The sequence below is a fragment of the Myxocyprinus asiaticus genome, chromosome 4 (genome assembly GCF_019703515.2).
Source record: "Myxocyprinus asiaticus isolate MX2 ecotype Aquarium Trade chromosome 4, UBuf_Myxa_2, whole genome shotgun sequence".
In the NCBI taxonomy this organism is placed as follows: Eukaryota; Metazoa; Chordata; class Actinopteri; order Cypriniformes; family Catostomidae; genus Myxocyprinus; species Myxocyprinus asiaticus.
Window position 1 is genome coordinate 14065138 of NC_059347.1, and position 18744 is coordinate 14083881.

At 38.9% G+C, this 18744-nt stretch overlaps 1 protein-coding gene across 5 annotated transcripts in view; it reads right to left on the bottom strand.

Annotated features, from left to right (window-relative positions):
* The window catches only part of LOC127439847 (tyrosine-protein kinase Fer-like), a 61969-nt gene extending 44438 nt beyond the window's left edge, over nt 1-17531 (bottom strand). For 3 of the 5 annotated variants that reach the window (XM_051696097.1, XM_051696099.1, XM_051696101.1), the window contains exons 1-5: nt 17198-17531; nt 3229-3511; nt 1913-2086; nt 1721-1820; nt 358-541 (exon numbers count right to left, since the gene is read on the bottom strand). In XM_051696097.1, coding sequence (XP_051552057.1) covers nt 358-541; nt 1721-1820; nt 1913-2086; nt 3229-3438 — 668 coding nt within the window. In that variant the 5' untranslated portion in view covers nt 3439-3511; nt 17198-17531. Of the gene's footprint in view, nt 1-357; nt 542-1720; nt 1821-1912; nt 2087-2988; nt 3202-3228; nt 3512-17197 lie in introns of those variants that run through there. The other 2 variants (XM_051696100.1, XM_051696098.1) reach the window with 2 other exon arrangements.
* Nucleotides 17532-18744: the final 1213 nt, after the last annotated feature.

The following is an 18744-nucleotide window of genomic DNA, read 5'->3' on the forward strand; positions in this document are numbered from 1 at the left end:
AAATATACCTACATGAATCAATACTAAATCGAATTCGGAATCGAAAGCTTGTGAATCAAAATCGAAAAATCTGCATCAATACCCAGCCCTACAAGAAACTATTGTTTTGTTAGGTATGTACTTAAAACAAACTTTGATGGGGGTGGGTGGGGGGTTTTGGCTTGAGGGATGCACAAAGAACTGTAAATTACTGTAAATGTGTTTCCCGTTTTGCCGCAAGTAGCTTCATTCTGTCAAACATCTCTTTTTGTGTTCCACAGAAGAACAAGGTAATATGGGTTTGGAACAATGCGAGGGAGTAAATGATGACAGAATGTTAATTTTTGGGTGAACTATCCTTTTAAATGTTTTACTCACAGTGCACTGATCATCTCCTCCTGCATCTTCTGCAGGGAGTCGAGCAGCAGGGGCAGCGCAGTCTCGTGGTAGTGCTCCTGGTGTAGTTGCGCGCTCTTCACCGCAAGCACGTACTGGTTGTGCAGGTTATGCAGCTTCATGGTGGCTTTGTCGTAGCGCTCTCGGGCTTTCTCTGTCTCTTTGCCTGCAGGGGAGAGAAAAATGGGTGACTCAATAGGATAAAAGACAAAGAGGAAGTCATTTGAACAACTGCTTTTGTTGTGAAAGTCTTCATTCTTCTGTCATGATGCTTTAAGTGCTCTTAGTTTCTTTACATGCATTCCAGAGAAATTCTCTCATCATTTACTCACCCTCATGCCATCCCAGATGTGTCTGACTTTCTTCTGCTGAAAACAAATGAAGATTTTTAGAAGAATATCTCTGTAGCTCCATACATTGCAAGTGAATGGTGGACAGAACTTTGAAGCTCCAAAAAGCACATAAAGGCAGCATAAAAGTAATGCATATGACTCCAGTGGTTAAATCCATATCTTCAGAAGCAATATGATAGGTGTGGGTGAGAAAAAGTTACACATTTAAGTCCTTTATTACTATAAATTCTCCTCCCTGCCAAATAGGTGGCGATATGCACAAAGTATGTGAATCACCAAAAACACAAATAGAATGTGAAAGTGGAGATTGATAGTAAAAAATGACTTAAATACTGATCTGTTTCTCAGCTACACCTATCATATTGCTTCAAAAGATATTGATTAAACCACTGGAATTGTATGGATTACTTTTATGCTGCATTTATGTGCTTTTTGGTCCTTCAAAGTTTTAGTACCCATTCACTTGCATTGTATGGACCTACAGAGCTGAAATCTTCTTCTAAAAATCTTAATTTGTGTTCTGCAGAAGACAGAAAGTCATACACATCTGGGATGGCGTGATGGTGAGTAAATGATGAGAGAATTTTTATTTTTCGGTGATGAGGCAAAACACACATCAGGTGTGTCTCATTCACCCGCTGCCCAAACGAGGCTTATTATTTATAACTCTTCTCTTCTTCTGCCCAACTCCCGTCGTGAGCCTGGCTGAAGGACGGGCCTCAGAGGCAGGGCAACGATGATGAGACGGAGGGGCAGGTCGGTCTGCCACACAATGCTATTTTACACAGTATTTACAGAAAATGTTTATTATCATTGAAAAGGCTGTCAATTTTGGACATTTCAGATAGATTTCTTTTGAACTAACATTTCTGTTAATTGGTCAAGATGGCAGAATTATCGACTGATGCTGATATATCAATAATTGTGCCGATATATCGTCCTATCACTAGTTAAAGTGCATGACAATAATAGAGAATCCATAAATACTGCACCTTTTACAACAGCCTCTTTGTATTTGTCTCTTGCAATAACAGCGTCCTTAGTTAACTGCCTGTAGGTGCCTTTTAACTTCTCAAGATCACTTTTGGTTACCTGTGAGGGAGAGAAGCAAAGTCAGAACTGTGCACTGATCCATCACAGTGATATTTCCTCAAAGAGCAGTGGTGACTTGAACGGTGGCTCACCTTATTCATCTCGGAATCGATCTGCTGGTGGAGGCTTTGGTAGCTCTTCTTCACCTGCTGCTTGTCTTTGATCATCATGGTGAGGCGATGGAGAGGTCCTGAGTTCAGCTCCTCTGCATGAGACTTCATGATCTTACTTAACTGCTCCGTCTGCTGCACCATGTGAGTCCACGACTGAGAGCAAAACCCACAACGATGTAAAGAGAGAGAAAATAAGAAAGAGATGCATGTGTGGGTGAGAGAGTGAATGTATGAGGGTGAGAAATAGACAAAAGAGATTACAAAAGAGAGCAGAAACAGAGAGAAACAGATCCATGAAGTAACACAAAACAGCAGGGAGGATACTTACAGAAAAGTACCATGGTAGAGTTATGGTATTAGATGATAAGACCATGATACTTTGATAGATACTATGGTCTTGAATGATTATCATATTCATATACCATCATGGCTAGACAATAGAGCTAAATTATATATTACATTTTGATATTTTTAAGACCTTTTAATGATATTCAATATACAGGCTCTCTATATTTAGGCTAAGTATTTGTTTTGAACAGTCTTAAAAGTGAATGTGCGAAGCCGGCCACTCAAACACTAAAAACAGCGCATCATAAATATCACGCATTTTCTGTGTGTGTGTGTGCGCGAAGATGACAGAGCACTTATTCACTGTGAAGCACGCAGCACATGCAGCCTTTTGTGGTTTAATAAGCACATTAAGCCATATAGCAAACTGCTAATCCAGAAGTGAGAGGCGCTCATTAAAAACATACAAACTTAAATTGCTTCATTTGGTTCTCCCTCAAAATAAAAGCATAAATTAAATAGATGTGTGAAATTGAAGAAATTGCAACAGAAATATATTACTAATGTATAGTCAAATTTAATATTCAATGTAGTATTAATACATAATAGTAATAAAAATAATAAATAATATATCAATAATAATAACATTATATTTAAGCAATATCTCACAAACAAGAGTGCTGTTGTACTAATTGAAGTTTTCATCAATGCTTTCATTAATACTGTGATGTTCTGCTGTGCAGCACAGTTTTTGACCAAAAAAATACCTCCCATTCGCTTGCATTGTATGGACCTACAGAACTGAGATATTCTTCTAAAAATCTTTGTTTGAGTTCTGCAGAAGAAAGAAAGACATACACATCTGGGACAGCATGACAGTGAGTAAATGATGAGAGAATTTTCATTTTTTAGTGAAAAAAACAACATTTTTGTGCACACTATAAAATCCTAATCACAATGTAAACATCAGTTCCATGTGGCAGTTGAGAGGACCAGAAGGCTGTTACCTTGGAGACACTGCTGACATAGTGTATCTGAGAGGAGTTGTCGTGCTTGTCCACCTGCTGGCTGATGTTGAGCAGGAGAGAGGCGTATTCCTTATCACTCTTCACCCGGAGGGTCATGAAGCGCTTCACTGTTTCCAGCAGCTTCAGCTCCCAGTCCTGCAGCTTCATCAGACCCTCATGGGAGTTCCGCAGGTCCCGGCCGAACCCCATCTTACTCGCAAGGCACACTGTCTCTCTCACTCTCACTCAACTGGGTGTCCCACTCAGGTCTGCATTGTTTCTACTGCAGAGAGGGAATATGGGTAGTAAATAATGACATGTTAATCTGAGTGGTCCAAACCTGTTGAGGAGGTCTTTGATGTGTGTCAGTTCATGGTCTTTTTCTTTTATAGTCAATAAGAAAAAGAGTTGCACAATTATTTGAAAAAATAACTGAGATTACAATTGTCAATGAAATTTTCATTACAATGAAAAGTGTCAGTTGCAGCATTCCATTTAGGTCTCCTTAACTTTTTTTTTTTTTTTTTGGCAGTGGTTACCAACATTGTAACGCATTACAGATATGTGAATTTTTGAAAAAATTCAAAAATCATTTAAATGAGTCTAAAGTTCTATCAGTAACATATGATGAACTGATGTGTAATATAGCAAGTAATTCAGAAACACATTTCTTAGCTTGTTTTGGATGTACAGCCTACATAAAGAAACTGGCATGTTGTTGCCCCACACAAAAGTACTGTGAATTAAAGTAAAAGTAATGTAAATTCCATCAAAAATTAATAATCGCAGTTATAATATTAAAGGAAATAATCAACAACAGGGCTGAGTATTGATGCAGATTTCCTGATTATATTCCAATTAATATATAGTTCAGTTATAAAGTCAATTTTGCTTACAAATGAAAGAAATTCTCTCCCAGCTAATGCTGTTAATTATTCAGGGGACCTTCTAACTGTGTACATTACGGAAATATGCACATAGACATGTACAAATACAGTATGTATATGTCATACGTCTTTAGCTGCTGTATTGTGTCTCTTCATTAACGTTGGCTGTTATAATGTAGTCTGTTACAATAAGTACAAAAGAGGGCATAATCAAAATATAATGCATTATATTTTGTCATTATGTGAAGACTCGCTGGTCAATTCAATGAAACAATGCTCAGAACATGCATCTCTGTTCTTCCTTCAGGTTACCGTAATAAGTTTAGTAAGTGCGCACCACTGTTTCTGAACAGTGTATATGCAAACCGTGGTTTCCGTGACACCATAATCATCGCATTTTTAAAACGCAGAGATATGTTGAAAATAGCTTTGAAGACCCTGCGTTCTGTTACATTCAGCTGTGCTCCATCTAGATATTCGAAAGAAAGATTTTGCTTTGTGTGTGTGTGTGCGCGCGCACTTCTCGAGTGTAGAGCACCGTCTCTGCCCCGGACAGAAAGTCACGCTGAGCTCTGTTGGAGTTTGTTGCTGTGATGATTCATGCTTCCTCCCATTTAACTTGGCATACTGGGAAAACTGCAATGGAATGCCACTTTATGTTGTCTGACGTGTTGGTTAAGTTACTTTCAAAAAGTAATCCACAACTGATTACTAATTACTTTTGTAAAGATTGTAATTAGATTACTTTACTAATTACTTCATCTGGAAAGTAGATTACTAATTACTTTACTTTGAAGTTATTTTCTAAAACCAATCAAACCTGTGGGGAAAAAAAACAAATGTGACACTAATAGCTCTTTTAGTACTTTAATATTGACTGAAATATTAACCAAATTACAGCAATATGACAAAGACAGCAACTTGGCTAAAGAGATCCAATATATTTCTAAAAATGCAACTTAACTTTCTTATCTCAAATATGCTGTAGTAGTATCTTCAGGTATATATGTGTGTGTGTGTGTGTGTGTGTGTGTCCACTATCTACAACCTTCTTAGCTGTGTGTGCATGTATGTGTACAGTAAGCTTGTTTACCTGTGTTTGTGTTGGTGTGAAAAACAGAAAAAAATACTAATGAACTGAAAACATTTCTGAAAACCCATTTGCAAACAGCTTTGATAGTAAAACCATAGTGCATTTGAATGCTTGTTGATTATTTTGGGTGTGCATATACAGGTTTGCTTGTGTGTTGCATCATGCATGTCTGTGTGTATGTACAGTTGTGCTCAAAAGTCTGCATACCCTGGCAGAAACTGTGAACTTTTGGCACTGATTTTGAAAATATGACTGATCATGCAAAACTATCTTTTATTTAAGGATAGTGATCATATGAAGCCATTTATCATCACATAGATTTTTTGCTCCTTTTTAAATCTTAATGATAACAGAAATCCCCCAAATGGCCCTGACCAAAAGTTTACATACCCCTGAATGTTTGGCCTTGTTACAGACACACAGGGTGACACACACGGTGACACACACAGGTTTAAATGGCAATTAAAGGTTAATTTCCCACACCTGTGGCTTTTTAAATTGCAATTAGTGTCTGTGTATAAATAGTCAATGAGTTTGTTAGCTCTCACGTGGATGCACTGAGCAGGCTAGATACTGAGCCATGGGGAGCAGAAAAGAACCGTCAAAAGACCTGCGTAACAAGGTAATGGAACTTTATAAAGATGGAAAAGGATATAAAAAGATATCCAAAGCCTTGAAAATGCTAGTCGGTACTGTTCAATCACTTATTAAGAATGGAAAATTCGGGGATCTCTTGATACCAAGCCAAGGTCAGGTAGACCAAGAAAGATTTCAGCCACAACTGCCAGAAGAATTGATCGGGATACAAAGAAAAACCCACAGGTAACCTCAGGAGAAATACAGACTGCTCTGGAAAAAGATGGTGTGGTTGTTTCAAGGAGCACAATACGAAGATACTTGAACAAAAATGAGCTGCATGGTCGAGTTGCCAGAAAGAAGCCAATGCCACAAAAAAGCCCAGTTACAATATGCCCGACAACACCTTGACACGCCTCACAGCTTCTGGCACACTGTAATTTGGAGTGACGAGACCAAAATAAAGCTTTATGGTCACAACCATAAACGCTATGTTTGGAGAGGGGTCAACAAGGCCTATAGTGAAAAGAATACCATCCCCACTGTGAAGCATGGTGGTGGCTCACTGATGTTTTGGGGGTGTGTTAGCTCTAAAGGCACGGGGAATCTTGTGAAAATTGATGGCAAGATGAATGCAGCATGTTATCAGAAAATACTGGCAGACAATTTGCATTCTTCTGCACGAAAGCTGCGCATGGTACGCTCTTGGACTTTCCAGCACGACAATGACCCTAAGCACAAGGCCAAGTTGACCCTCCAGTGGTTACAGCAGAAAAAGGTGAAGGTTCTGGAGTGGCCATCACAGTCTCCTGACCTTAATATCATCGAGCCACTCTGGGGAGATCTCAAACCTGCAATTCATGCAAGACGACCAAAGACTCTGCATGACCTGGAGGCATTTTGCCAAGACGAATGGGCAGCTATACCACCTGCAAGAATTTGGGGCCTCATAGACAACTATTACAAAAGACTGCACGCTGTCATTGATGCTAAAGGGGGCAATATACAGTATTAAGAACTAAGGGTAAGCAGACTTTTGAACGGGTCATTTCATTTTTTTCTTTGTTGCCATGATTGTTTTATGATTGTGCCATTCTGTTATAACCTACAGTTGAATATCAATCCCATAAGAAATAAATGTGTTTTGCCTGCTCACTCATGTTTTCTTTAAAAATGGTACATATATTACCAATTCTCCAAGGGTATGCAAACTTTTGAGCACAACTGTATGTCTGTTTGTGTGTGTACATGTGCAGCATGTGTGTTTACACAACTTCACAGCGAGTGGATTATTTCTACCTCCCTGCTTGTGCTCGGACAAATTAAGTATCCTTTATCACTTGCGCATCCAGGCGCGGACTGGCCACTGGAAGAACCTGGACTTTTCCCACGAAATGGGGCCGCTGCATTATGCAGAACGCGCCACAAAACGGCACCGCGATATGCGGAAGGGGGCAGCGATATGCAGAAAAGGACAGCAACCCCCCCCCACTCAACAATTTTTGTGCCAGTTTCTATGTAAAATCCTGGGCCAAATTTTCTTCCCAGTCCGCCCCTATGCGCATCTGTAACGCTATAGCATTGTGTTTGTTTTTTATTATGTACAGCACATAAAGAACATAAAAAGCCATTAGCTTAACGATGTCTTTTTCAAGATGCTGTTCTGCAAATGTTCCCACCTTGTGAGCGATAGGCTACCTCTGTCAGACGGGAACGAGCACTGTTTTCCATATACACCCAAAACTGATCCCCTCTCCTCCCGCGGCAGCTGCAGAGGGACACCTGAGGGAGACGCGAGAGGATAGGGTAGAGCGCGGATATTTAAGTAGGATTTGTCGGTGGCCCAGCCTTGCGTGCCTCAGCCAGGGTTGGGAGCATACTGACACAGAGCTCGCTGAGATTGATTGCGAGTGCTTGAAAACTTGAAACGCTTCACTTTCATTTTCAATTTGAATAAACAACTATACTCCATCCAAGTAGCTTAGTTTTATTCATATCTGTAACTGTAATCAGATTCCTTAATTTTGTTAAGTAACATGTTACATTACTGCGTTACCACAAAATGTAATCAGATTACAGTAACGCATTACTTTGGAACGCACACCCAACACTGCTTACAACTTGTGCGGAAATCTTCAGCTCTGATTTCGCTGAGATGCAGGTGTCACGCAAACATATCGGCATCGAGGGAGATTTACAGTCAATGATAAACCTTCACGACCGTAAAAATTATGATAAAAACAACTTTACAGTTCAAATATTACTTGAGTTTTAACAGAGGAATTAATGTACCAGTAAGAGCTTTTATTAAATTATAAGCTTCATATTTCTGTTTTTAACCCCTCTAAAAACTGGCCCCATTCACTTCCATTATAAGGGTCTCACTGTAACCCAGATTTTTGCTTTTTTTAAAGGAGGGACGAGTCTAAATTTATTTTTGTGGTAATCAGTATTATGCCACAAATGCTGCCGACTGAGCTTAACTCGTTTTGAACCCGAAATATTCCTTTAAGGGGTGACACCTTTTTCATATACAAAAAGTTAAAAAATCTAAAGAAGAAACTGATTTGTCTCAAAAGGTTTTTAGAAGTCAACTAGACAAGTGGCAAGCTGCACTCTGAAGTGGCCATCAGAGCATTGCATCAAAAACATGACATGTTTACCCCAAAAAGCCCTGAATAACCACAAAACATTCTTATCTCATTATCAAGCATGTCTACATTCCACTAAATAACCTCCTCCAACCAGTGTGTGAACTGTGAAACCAAGTGAAACTAAGGAATATAAAATGGCACATAATGCAGCAAATGCATGATGAGTCTTAAAGTTCAGAAAGCTATGCAACTCCACATTATTAACAACTCTAGTTTTTCTTTGGAAGTAAAATATATAAAAACAACTTTGGGCATTTGTGTCCCGAGGCTAAAATGTAACACCATGCCATACACTAACAATGCTGCTGGGACATACAATAGGCCTATGATACAACCACTTCAGTGAACTCAGAAATTAACTTTTTAATGGTTCATCTGTTTACAGTCTGGACTAAAGCAGAAGGCTGTTTAATTACTGAGATTAGTAGTGTAGTGTAGTTTAATACTTCAGAAAGCCCCTCAAAAACCCCTTTATCTAAAGAGTGCATTCCTTCTGCTACACTTGTTCACCAAAAGGAACGCTACAGGGTCACATTTAACTAATAGACGGATAAATTGTAGTGGCTTAATTGTAGCAACTGTAGTAACTGTAAGAAGCGTAGGGGAAGGCAGTTGAGCTCTAGACGCTTTAGAGGATATTTGCCATTTTCATCACTAAAGGTGATGTTGTAAAAAAGGTTTTTGTATTCTATTAAAAAAGACTGAATAGTGAAATTCGACAAACATTGTTTTATTACCAAAGGTACTTGATTTATATGGTTTTGGCCTGCTTTAAGGGATAAAGTGGTCAGTTGGTCATTATCGCAAAATAAACCCTGAAGTGAAGCAGAAAGACTGATATGAGAGACATGAAACACTGGTTGCCAGGGACAATATAAGTCAAATATAAAGTTTAGCGGTCATATTCAAATAGGCCTATTTTTGTGATTAACCAATTATATTTAAAATATTAACTATAATTAAAATATTAAACAATAATTAGCACATAGCAAATCATTATTTAGACTAAACCAATAAAAGTGATCGTATCATACCTAGGAGACGTCAATGCTGAAAAAGTCTGCTAAACTACCGTGCAAGGGTTATTTTTATCCTGTCCAACTAGGCTACTTCTAAAAGTTCACAGTGATAGTAAGGATTGTAAAGTTTTGTCAGAAAGCCGCAAGAAGAGACCAAAGCGGCAAAACAAATAGAGGTGAAAGAATAAGCTGATGTCAGTGAGCGTAACGGCCATATGTGGTTTCCTGTGATCATTTACTGTTCTGAAAAACACAGCCAAATTGATGACTCGTGTTAGATGTACTAGCAAGTGCATATTAAATGTCATTATCAACACAAAATTATCTTTGCACGTTAGTAATGAGACAGAAAATGACTTAGAGATTGGTTCCTGGGTATCTGACAGAATACACAACGGTGCCTCTGAAGCCACTTCTTTATTAAACATGAAATGCAAAACCTTCATGTATTATGTTGTTGTTGCAGGATGAATTTTACATCAACTAATGACAGAACTGCTCTTGAAAACAAGATCATAAAAATGTCTTTTTATAAATGCATGGTTTATTTGAAATGACATTATGCAAATAAATTGTTAACATTTGGTGCTTTTGAACAACCAATGTTTCATTTCGATCATATCAGTCTTTCTGCTTCACTTCAGGGTTCATTTTGCGATAATGACTGACTGACTATTTTATCCCATAAAGCAGGCCGAAACCATAGAAATCAAGTGATCATTCAAGAAGTGGAATATGACTACCACCCCTGGAGTTCGCTAGTTAGAATCCCAGGGCGTGCTGAGTGACTCCAGCCAGGTCTCCTAAACAACCAAATTGGCCCGGTTGCTAGGGAGTCACATGGGGTAACCTCCTCGTGGTCACTATAATGTGGTTCGCTCTCGGTGGGGTTGTGCGTGGATGCCACGCTATGTCTCCGCGGTAACGCGTTCAACAAGCCACGTGATAAGATGCATGGTTTGATGGTCTCAGATGCAGGGGCAACTGAGATTCATCCTCCACCACCCAGATTGAGGCGAGTCACTACGCCACCACGAGAACTTAGAGTGCATTGGGAATTGGGCATTCCAAATTGGGGAGAAAAATTTATAAAAAATAAAAAGTGGAATATGTAACCATATTGGCTAAAAATCTACTTTTACAACAACTATAAAGTCCACTTGAATCAGCACTCTCGTTATGTGTCCTATTTCTGAGTGAAACAGGATATTAAACAAGAAAACAAAGTAGAGCAGGACATTATTTTATCCATCAGAAAATTACTGGATCCCCTGCCTTCCTATGTTTTGTGATTTTGATTCAGATTTCTGAATCGATACACCAAACTAATCAACCAGACTGCTTTTCGAACCGATTTGACCAATTCTAAAGAATTTTTCCTTCTGAAACCAAAAATTAAAAATGGGACACCTTATGATCTCATGGATTTCTCTGACAAGCACACAATGTTAGCAATCCCAAGTCCACATCAAGTGTGCCACTTGGGACAGGGCCAACACACTCTCATGGCAAAATCGTCAGGATTCATAAGTTTTTTCTAAATTCGGCTAATTTGTATGATATCGTGCGACTGCACTCGTTTGAATTCCTACGACTTTCACTACACCCAATGACGTCGCTGGACATCATTTCCATCTAATACGCAACAATTACTTGCTTCTGTCGCACACAACAGCTTCCTATCATGTTTACACACTCTACTGATCGGTTAAGTTTAGATAAGGGGTTTGGGTAAGGGTATAATATAAATAAGTATGTCCTTAACGCCGCGTGCGCGCAACTCGCGCTTCCACGTTAGACATCTGGGAATTTGCACGTGATGAAATCGAGTTTATGCGAACAACATCGCGCAAGACCATACAAAATAGCCAACTCGTAAATTACGTATGAATCAGGTTGAACAGGGCCCACTATCACTGTGCCGCATACAGTTTACATTTGCATACGTGTAATTTTTTGCAGTATTCAGTTGCAAAAGTAACAAAAGGGTAAGGAGAAATGTTTCGGAGTAAAAGTATCAATTTTCTCTTCAATGAGAAGTGAAGTATTTTAAATATATATACTTCAGTACAGTAAAGCCAACGCTACACTAGCAGACTCAAAACAACTAAATTTTGGTCAAGGGTGTCAGACATGTGGACTGTTTTGCTAAGATCTCGCTCTCTTCAGTCGGTGGTATGACACACTTGCCGATATAAAATGGTGCAGGGGAGACAAACAGATCAACTCACAGCAACTCTATTTTTCTGATTCCCTGTCACATGAAGCTCGTCGGAATAACATCAGGAGTTTTATGTGAGCATTAACAATTGTAACATTGTGATTTAGGGTGTTTTCAGACCTGTAGCTTGCTTGATATGTTCCAAAACAGGGGCTAAAATAGTTACAATGTTGTTGCATTTTCTTCATCGCTCAGTTCACTTTCACAAGGTTCTGTTTTTAAATGGACTAAAACTGTAAAAATTCTGTTGTGGATATTTAAATCCTTTATATTATTCTCAATTTCTGCACTGAAAAGTACCTGTTCTCACAGTCACAGAGCTCTCTCTCTCTCACTCTCGAGCTTACATTTGCACACACACACACACACACACACACTCTTGCACACACAGAGAACATTTGAAGCAATGTTTTTTCCTGTCAAAAAATTGCTGATGCCGTCCTACTTGTGTCTGTTCTGCCACTATCAAAAAGAGAAGCGATCGTGAAGATCGACCTATATAATACAGCCACCAAAAGGCTTTCTCCATGTTGATGATGATGAATTACACTGACGAGCTGACCTACACATTTCTTCTCCACCCAGGTGGTGTCGGACCGACTGTTTTGGTGCGGATCCGAGTGTGAGTGCTGTATTCATATAAGCCTATACGAACTGAACCAAAGGAAAAAAAAAGCACCAGGTTCCCAAACAAATGCTCCAAATGAGCCAAGTGTGCAAATCATGGAGTAAAGATAGCCTACATTGTGAAAGTGCATGACTGTGTTGTGTATTTGTATGCGATTGTGTATGAATCCCATTGGCCTTGCGGTAGAACGTATATGTCCATATGCAGCTTTCAGTGAACAAAGAAATTACGTTCAATAAAAACAGACTGTTGTGGCTTCGCTTTCTGATGTCGTTTTATTCAGAAACGGCAGGAAAAACGCTTGGTGACAGAATCACTCTGGATTACAATCAGCGTTTGTGATGATATGCAGCTGAGTGTGATCACAAATGAAAACATTCAGATCAGCTTGACGACTTGTCAGTTCTTCAGTGAAAGAAGAAGCTCATTGGTCATTTGACGAGAACACAAGACCCTGCCTCGACAACAGAAAAACAAAAATTCAAGCTAGCCGGATGTGTTTTTTCAGTTTTTAAAGCCATTAACTCAGTGGGGAGTCACGACGGTCAAGTGATTAACGACCCCCCCTGACAGACTCTAATGTGTGCTTCGTCTCCCTCCGCCTGGCTGTTTCAGTAGCCTGAAACAATGGCTAAAAAGTTATTTATTAATGATTATTTATTTAATGTAATTCAATCATTTATTTATGTATTTAGCCTGCATGGGCTGGCTAAACATTTCATTACAAACCACTGTGAACATGCAGGTCTGGCTGTATATGTCTCTGCTACCAGTAACACAATTAGGGTGGTTAGACGCACATCAGTAGGAGTTTAGCTCAACAAAGATTTTCTGTGTGTTACAAAACAGCTCTGTGGGGGCACAACAGCTTGAATATCACTTCTGGGCACACTGGCTGAGGAATGTCCATCCTCTATATGAGCTTCTGAGGAATGAGACACCAAATAAAATATGTAAACAAAGTCAGCTGCTCGTGACCTCCATTGCTAAATGCTTTGTGGGCATTTGCTAATGTGTTTATTTGCCGCAGATAATAGGAATCAAAAATATACCAAACCAGTCAATGTTTGGACACACCTATTCAATCTTTAATATTACCATTTTTCACAGTTTAGCATAGTAGTGAAGTCATCAAAACAAATTGAAAGATGGAAATCATGTATTGATCATAACATCTAAATCAAAACTCTCTTATATTTTTAGCTTAACAAGCTAGCCACCCCACACAGGTTAAAAGGTGTTGAAGGTGCTTTCATGTATTCTGGGCATCCGTTGGTTCCAGTTCAAACTCATTCATTTAAAGAACAACAATAATAATAATTAATATTTTAGTAATTAAACGTTTTCCTTGAGTAGGTTAGGAAAATTTGTGATTCACAGACGTAGTTTTGTGATATTAATCCCGTCTGTGTTTTTCTCGAGCAACCTCTGTAAAAATTCCAGAGCAAATTTACTACTGTTTTTCGGCTAACTCTAGGGTCCTCTGAGAAATCGAATCCCGTTCGAATGCGAATATCTGTGATTGCTGATATCGAATTTTTACAACGCTTCTCTTTATGCATTTTGGCCTACATGAACTACTGTTAAGATTCTTCTTAAGCACGTCAATCTTCTGCCTGCTGCGCCTTTCAAGATGTAGATTTTTTCGCCCTTCCGACAAAAAAATAAGAAAACAAAATCAACAAAGACAGCCAAATCGCGGAAACTTCTAAGAATGGCCACTGTAATATCAGCGTCAGGTAAAATACTCACCTTAATTTCTCAGCTCAATTACATAATGTTATAATTATATCATTCACAGATAAGTCTTGTTTATTTCAACTGGTTTATTATAAGCAGCCACTTCTATAAACTCATATGAAATTTATTTTGATAGGGTTTTTAATAATATGTCATTTATAATGTATGATAAATTAAAATTAAATCAATAAATAAAATTAATTATTAAAAATATATCTTTAAAACTATAAGTAATTTAAAATTTAAACGGATAAAGTTTAAATCACCTAAATTAATTCAATGTCTCTTCATTGGACCTGGCCATGGCATTACAGCAAGGAAACAGTGCTGGAGTTTTGGATTTTGAGAACAGAGCCATTCATTACCTGTGACAGAGCTATCACAACCACTGGGCTGAGACGTTTGAGAGAATTTAATGCTTTCAATGGTGAAAAACATTTGTAATGCCCTTTGGCTGGAGATGAATGAAAAGCACAGCGTAAACTAGTGATGTGCCATGGTGGTTGACTAATCGACTAGTCGTCCAACAGCTGACTTAGTCGATTATTGGGGCCGACTATTAACATTAATATTTTTTGTGGCGGTGGTTTTTAAGGGAGACATAATTCTCAAATTAATTAAGAGCAACTTTTCAGAGAGCATTTTTGCATAATTATAGCCTGCTGTGCTTAAAAGTGAATAATATTCTGCTTTCAGCCCAACAGAACAGACAGCTAGCAGACTGTGAGGAGATATTTGCAGAATTTCACAAAAAGTGAATTGATTAGAATTACTGAGTGCACCTTTAACTGAGACTCACTTGTGGTAGGAGTGTGGTAAAATACGTGGCTGATTTTAAATTCATAACATGTTTAAATTTAGCAGTAAAAATGTAAGTGATGCGCTGGAGATAAACAACTCCCACGCATCAAACAGCACAAGCAATCTGTCAACGCACCTGATGCATTGACAAAACTCCAACACTGTTTCCTGGCTGTCGGTGATACAAATGGATCGGCACAGGTCAGACTCAGCGAAACAAGAGTGATTTACTCCAGTATAACACCTCCATGGTCACTGAATGCATATTCATATAATTCCATAGAGATGGCATTAGGCATTTACCTAGTTCTCACATGGAACAATAGTAATGCCATGGCCCGGTCTAATGAAGAGACAACTTGCCCACCCTAAAGACTCAAATGCACCCCCCCCCCCCAGAATTGCATCTTAGTACAGCTACATGATGAGTACGGTAACCATTCAGTAACATGGTATACACTGGTGGCCAAAAGTTTGGCATAATGTACAGATTTTGCTCTTATGGAAAGAAATTGGTACTTTTATTCACCAAAGTGGCATTCAGCTGATCAAGATGTATAGTCAGGACATTAATAATGTGAAAAATTACTATTACAATTTGAAAATAATGTTCAGAACTTCTTAAACAAAAGAGTTCTCATCAAAAAATCCTCCACGTGCAGCAATGTTAGCTTTGCAGATCCTTGTTATTCTAGCTGTCAGTTTGTCCAGATACTCAGGTGACATTTAACCCCACGCTTCCTGTAGCACTTGCCATAGGTGTGGCTGTCTTGTCGGGCACTTCTCACACACCTTACAGTCTAGCTGATCCCACAAAAGCTCAATGGGGTTAAGATCCATAACACTTTCTTCCAATTATCTGTTGTCCAATGTCTGTGTTTCTTTGCCCACTCAAACCTTTTCTTTTTGTTTTTCTGTTTCAAAAGTGGCTTTTTCTTTGCAATTCTTCCCATAAGGCCTGCACCCCTGAGTCTTCTCTTTACTGTTGTACATGAAACTGGTGTTGAGTGGGTAGAATTCAATGAAGCTGTCAGCTGAGGACATGTGAGGCGTCTATTTCTCAAACTAGAGACTCTGATGTACTTATCCTCTTGTTTAGTTGTACAACTGGGCCTTCCACATCTCTTTCTGTCCTTGTTAGAGCCAGTTGTCCTTTGTCTTTGAAGACTGTAGTGTACACCTTTCTATGAAATCTTCAGTTTTTTGGCAATTTCAAGCATTGTATAGCCTTCATTCCTCAAAAGAATGATTGACTGATGAGTTTCTAGAGAAAACTGTTTCTTTTTTTGCCATTTTTGACCTAATATTGACCTTAAGACATGCCAGTCTATTGCATACTGTGGCAACTCAAAAACAAACACAAAGACAATGTTAAGCTTCATTTAATGAACCAAATAGCTTTCAACTGTGTTTGATATAATGGCAAGTGATTTTCTAGTACCAAATTAGCAATTTAGCATGATTATTCAAGGATAAGGTGTTGGACTGATGGCTGCTGGAAATGGGGCCTGTCTAGATTTGATCAAAAATGACTTTTTTCAAATAGTGATGGTACTGTTTTTTACATCAGTAATGTCCTGACTATACTTTGTGATCAGTTGAATGCCACTTTGGTGAATTAAATTACCAATTTCCTTCCGAAACAGCAAAATCTGTACATTATTCCAAACTTTTGGCTGCCAGTGTATTTCAAAGTACCATGGTAGCATCACAGTACTTTTTTTTAAAGAGCGTTTTGTAGAGTTTATGGTCTTTACATAAATGAGAAAATGGGAAATATGACTAAATCTCTTTTTTTTTTACTTCATCAAAATGATCCAGGTAATGAACGATTGGAATGACCAATGTGCTTCTGCACACAACAAACTGAAAACAGTCCTCTTTATTCCTCAAGTTTGCACATAGTGACAAATGTGGCAGGATACACCATTACAGACTAACAATATGCAATGAGTTGAGCTGGTCCAGGTGAGTAAACAACAGTTCAGCTGGTTGTCTGCACAGTCTCTTAGCTGTATAACGCTGTTGTCAAAAGTTCAAGAAGAGTGGCGCGCGACTCTTTCGTTGCCTTTATGTACAACTCTACGCAATATAAACAAACACAGCGATAACCACCACAAAAGACAGCTGACAAGCTGCAAAGTACATTTTATCACCAGACTGAACGCGTCCCTGTGTTGGTGGGACGTTAGCCGCTGCTAGCGCTGCCCTGCTAATCCTGGCTGGCCTTTTCCTTTGGAAAAACAGCTAAACAATGGAATACAAATGCACATCAGCAAGACTTTCACCACACAACACCATTCACGTACCAACAAAACAGTGTATGTGGTGGAATAGGTTATTCACTTACTGTAAAGGTGTAGTGTGGTATTTGTCCGTGTTTCCTGATTCCTCGGTATTCCTCTTTTCTTTGACTGAGTTTGGAGTAGTTGAGTTGGGATCGGGAGGGGTTTCCGTTCAGCTCCACTGCTGCCACAGGCTTATGACGTTTACCACACGACCCTCCGAGCCCTGCAAGTGTGTTGTCAAGAGTGAATACTGTCTGCCCTTGGAATATATCTGTCGCCAGAGTAAGACAGGTGTTTGGTGTGGGATAAGAGTCTGCAGACGCTTCTGTTGAAGTGACTGAAAATCGTATTTTATTATACACGATTTAATCTAGAGAGAGGCAGTCACTCGTCTACAGCCAGTGTGCTCAGATTATATGGCTGGCTTGTCAGAGTCGCCACACACCTATATGGGCGTGTAGAGATGTCAGGTTCGCTAAAGAACCGTTCATTTGAATCGGTTCCTTGTAATGAATCGATCGAAGCGAATAGCAAGTGAAAGACCCGTCTGAACCGAATTAGTGTTATCGGTTGATCGCGAGTGGGTTATAAATCCGTGCGCGTTGTTAAAGGGACAGTTCACCCCAAAATGAAATTTCTCTCATCATTTACTCACCCTCATGCCATCCCATATGTGTATGACTTTCTTTCTTCTGCTGAACACAAATTAAGATTTTTAGAAAAATATTTTAGCTCTGTAGGTCCATAAAATGCAAGTGAATGATGACCAAAACTTTGAAGCTCCAAAAAGCACGTTCATATGCGATATGATAGGTGTGGGTGAGAAACAGATAAATATTTAACTCCTTTTTTTAATTATTATTATTTTTTACCACAAATCTCCCCTTCACTTTCACTTCCACATTCTTTTTTTTTTTTTTTTTTTTGGCGATTTGCATTCTTCGTGCATATCGCCACCTGCTGGTCGTGGCTGGTCAAAGGAGGACTATTTCAAGACGGTTTAAGGAAGTGACTTTTTTCGTTCCTTGAACATTTCCTGCTAGCTGTGCATTCCAAATGGGATAAATCACCCTGCGAAGGGTGCTTTGAAAGGAGAACAGTCATGATAGGCATGCTGTAAGATCGCTTCAAACAGAATTTCCAATAAAAATTACTTCAAAAATGAGTTCCGAATGACCCTTATTTTTGAGCCCCACACCTTTTAGCCTTTCAATGCTCTCACAGTGAATGGTAAAATCTTTGAAGTGTATAGGGATGATTACTTCTAAATATAACGTACCATCATTCAAAATAACAGCGCGAGACTCTTCATTCATAGCACCTTTAACACGATTACTAAGCTCTGCAATTTACTTTTACATTGAGTCATTTAGCAGACGCTTTCATCCAGAAGTAAGAGATAAGAAAAGTATTTTAATCATTAAAAAAAAAAATCCTTACCTTGGGTCGCGCAGACAGCTTCATTGAACGGCTTCATTGATTATAACCAGAGACCATTTAGCAGAGACGGGTCACTTCTGTTAAAATGAATGGGAGAAATTGGAACGCCCAACGGTCAACGGATGCAGAAAGGAAGTCCCGCCTTACAGGTAAACAAGCCAATCACCTT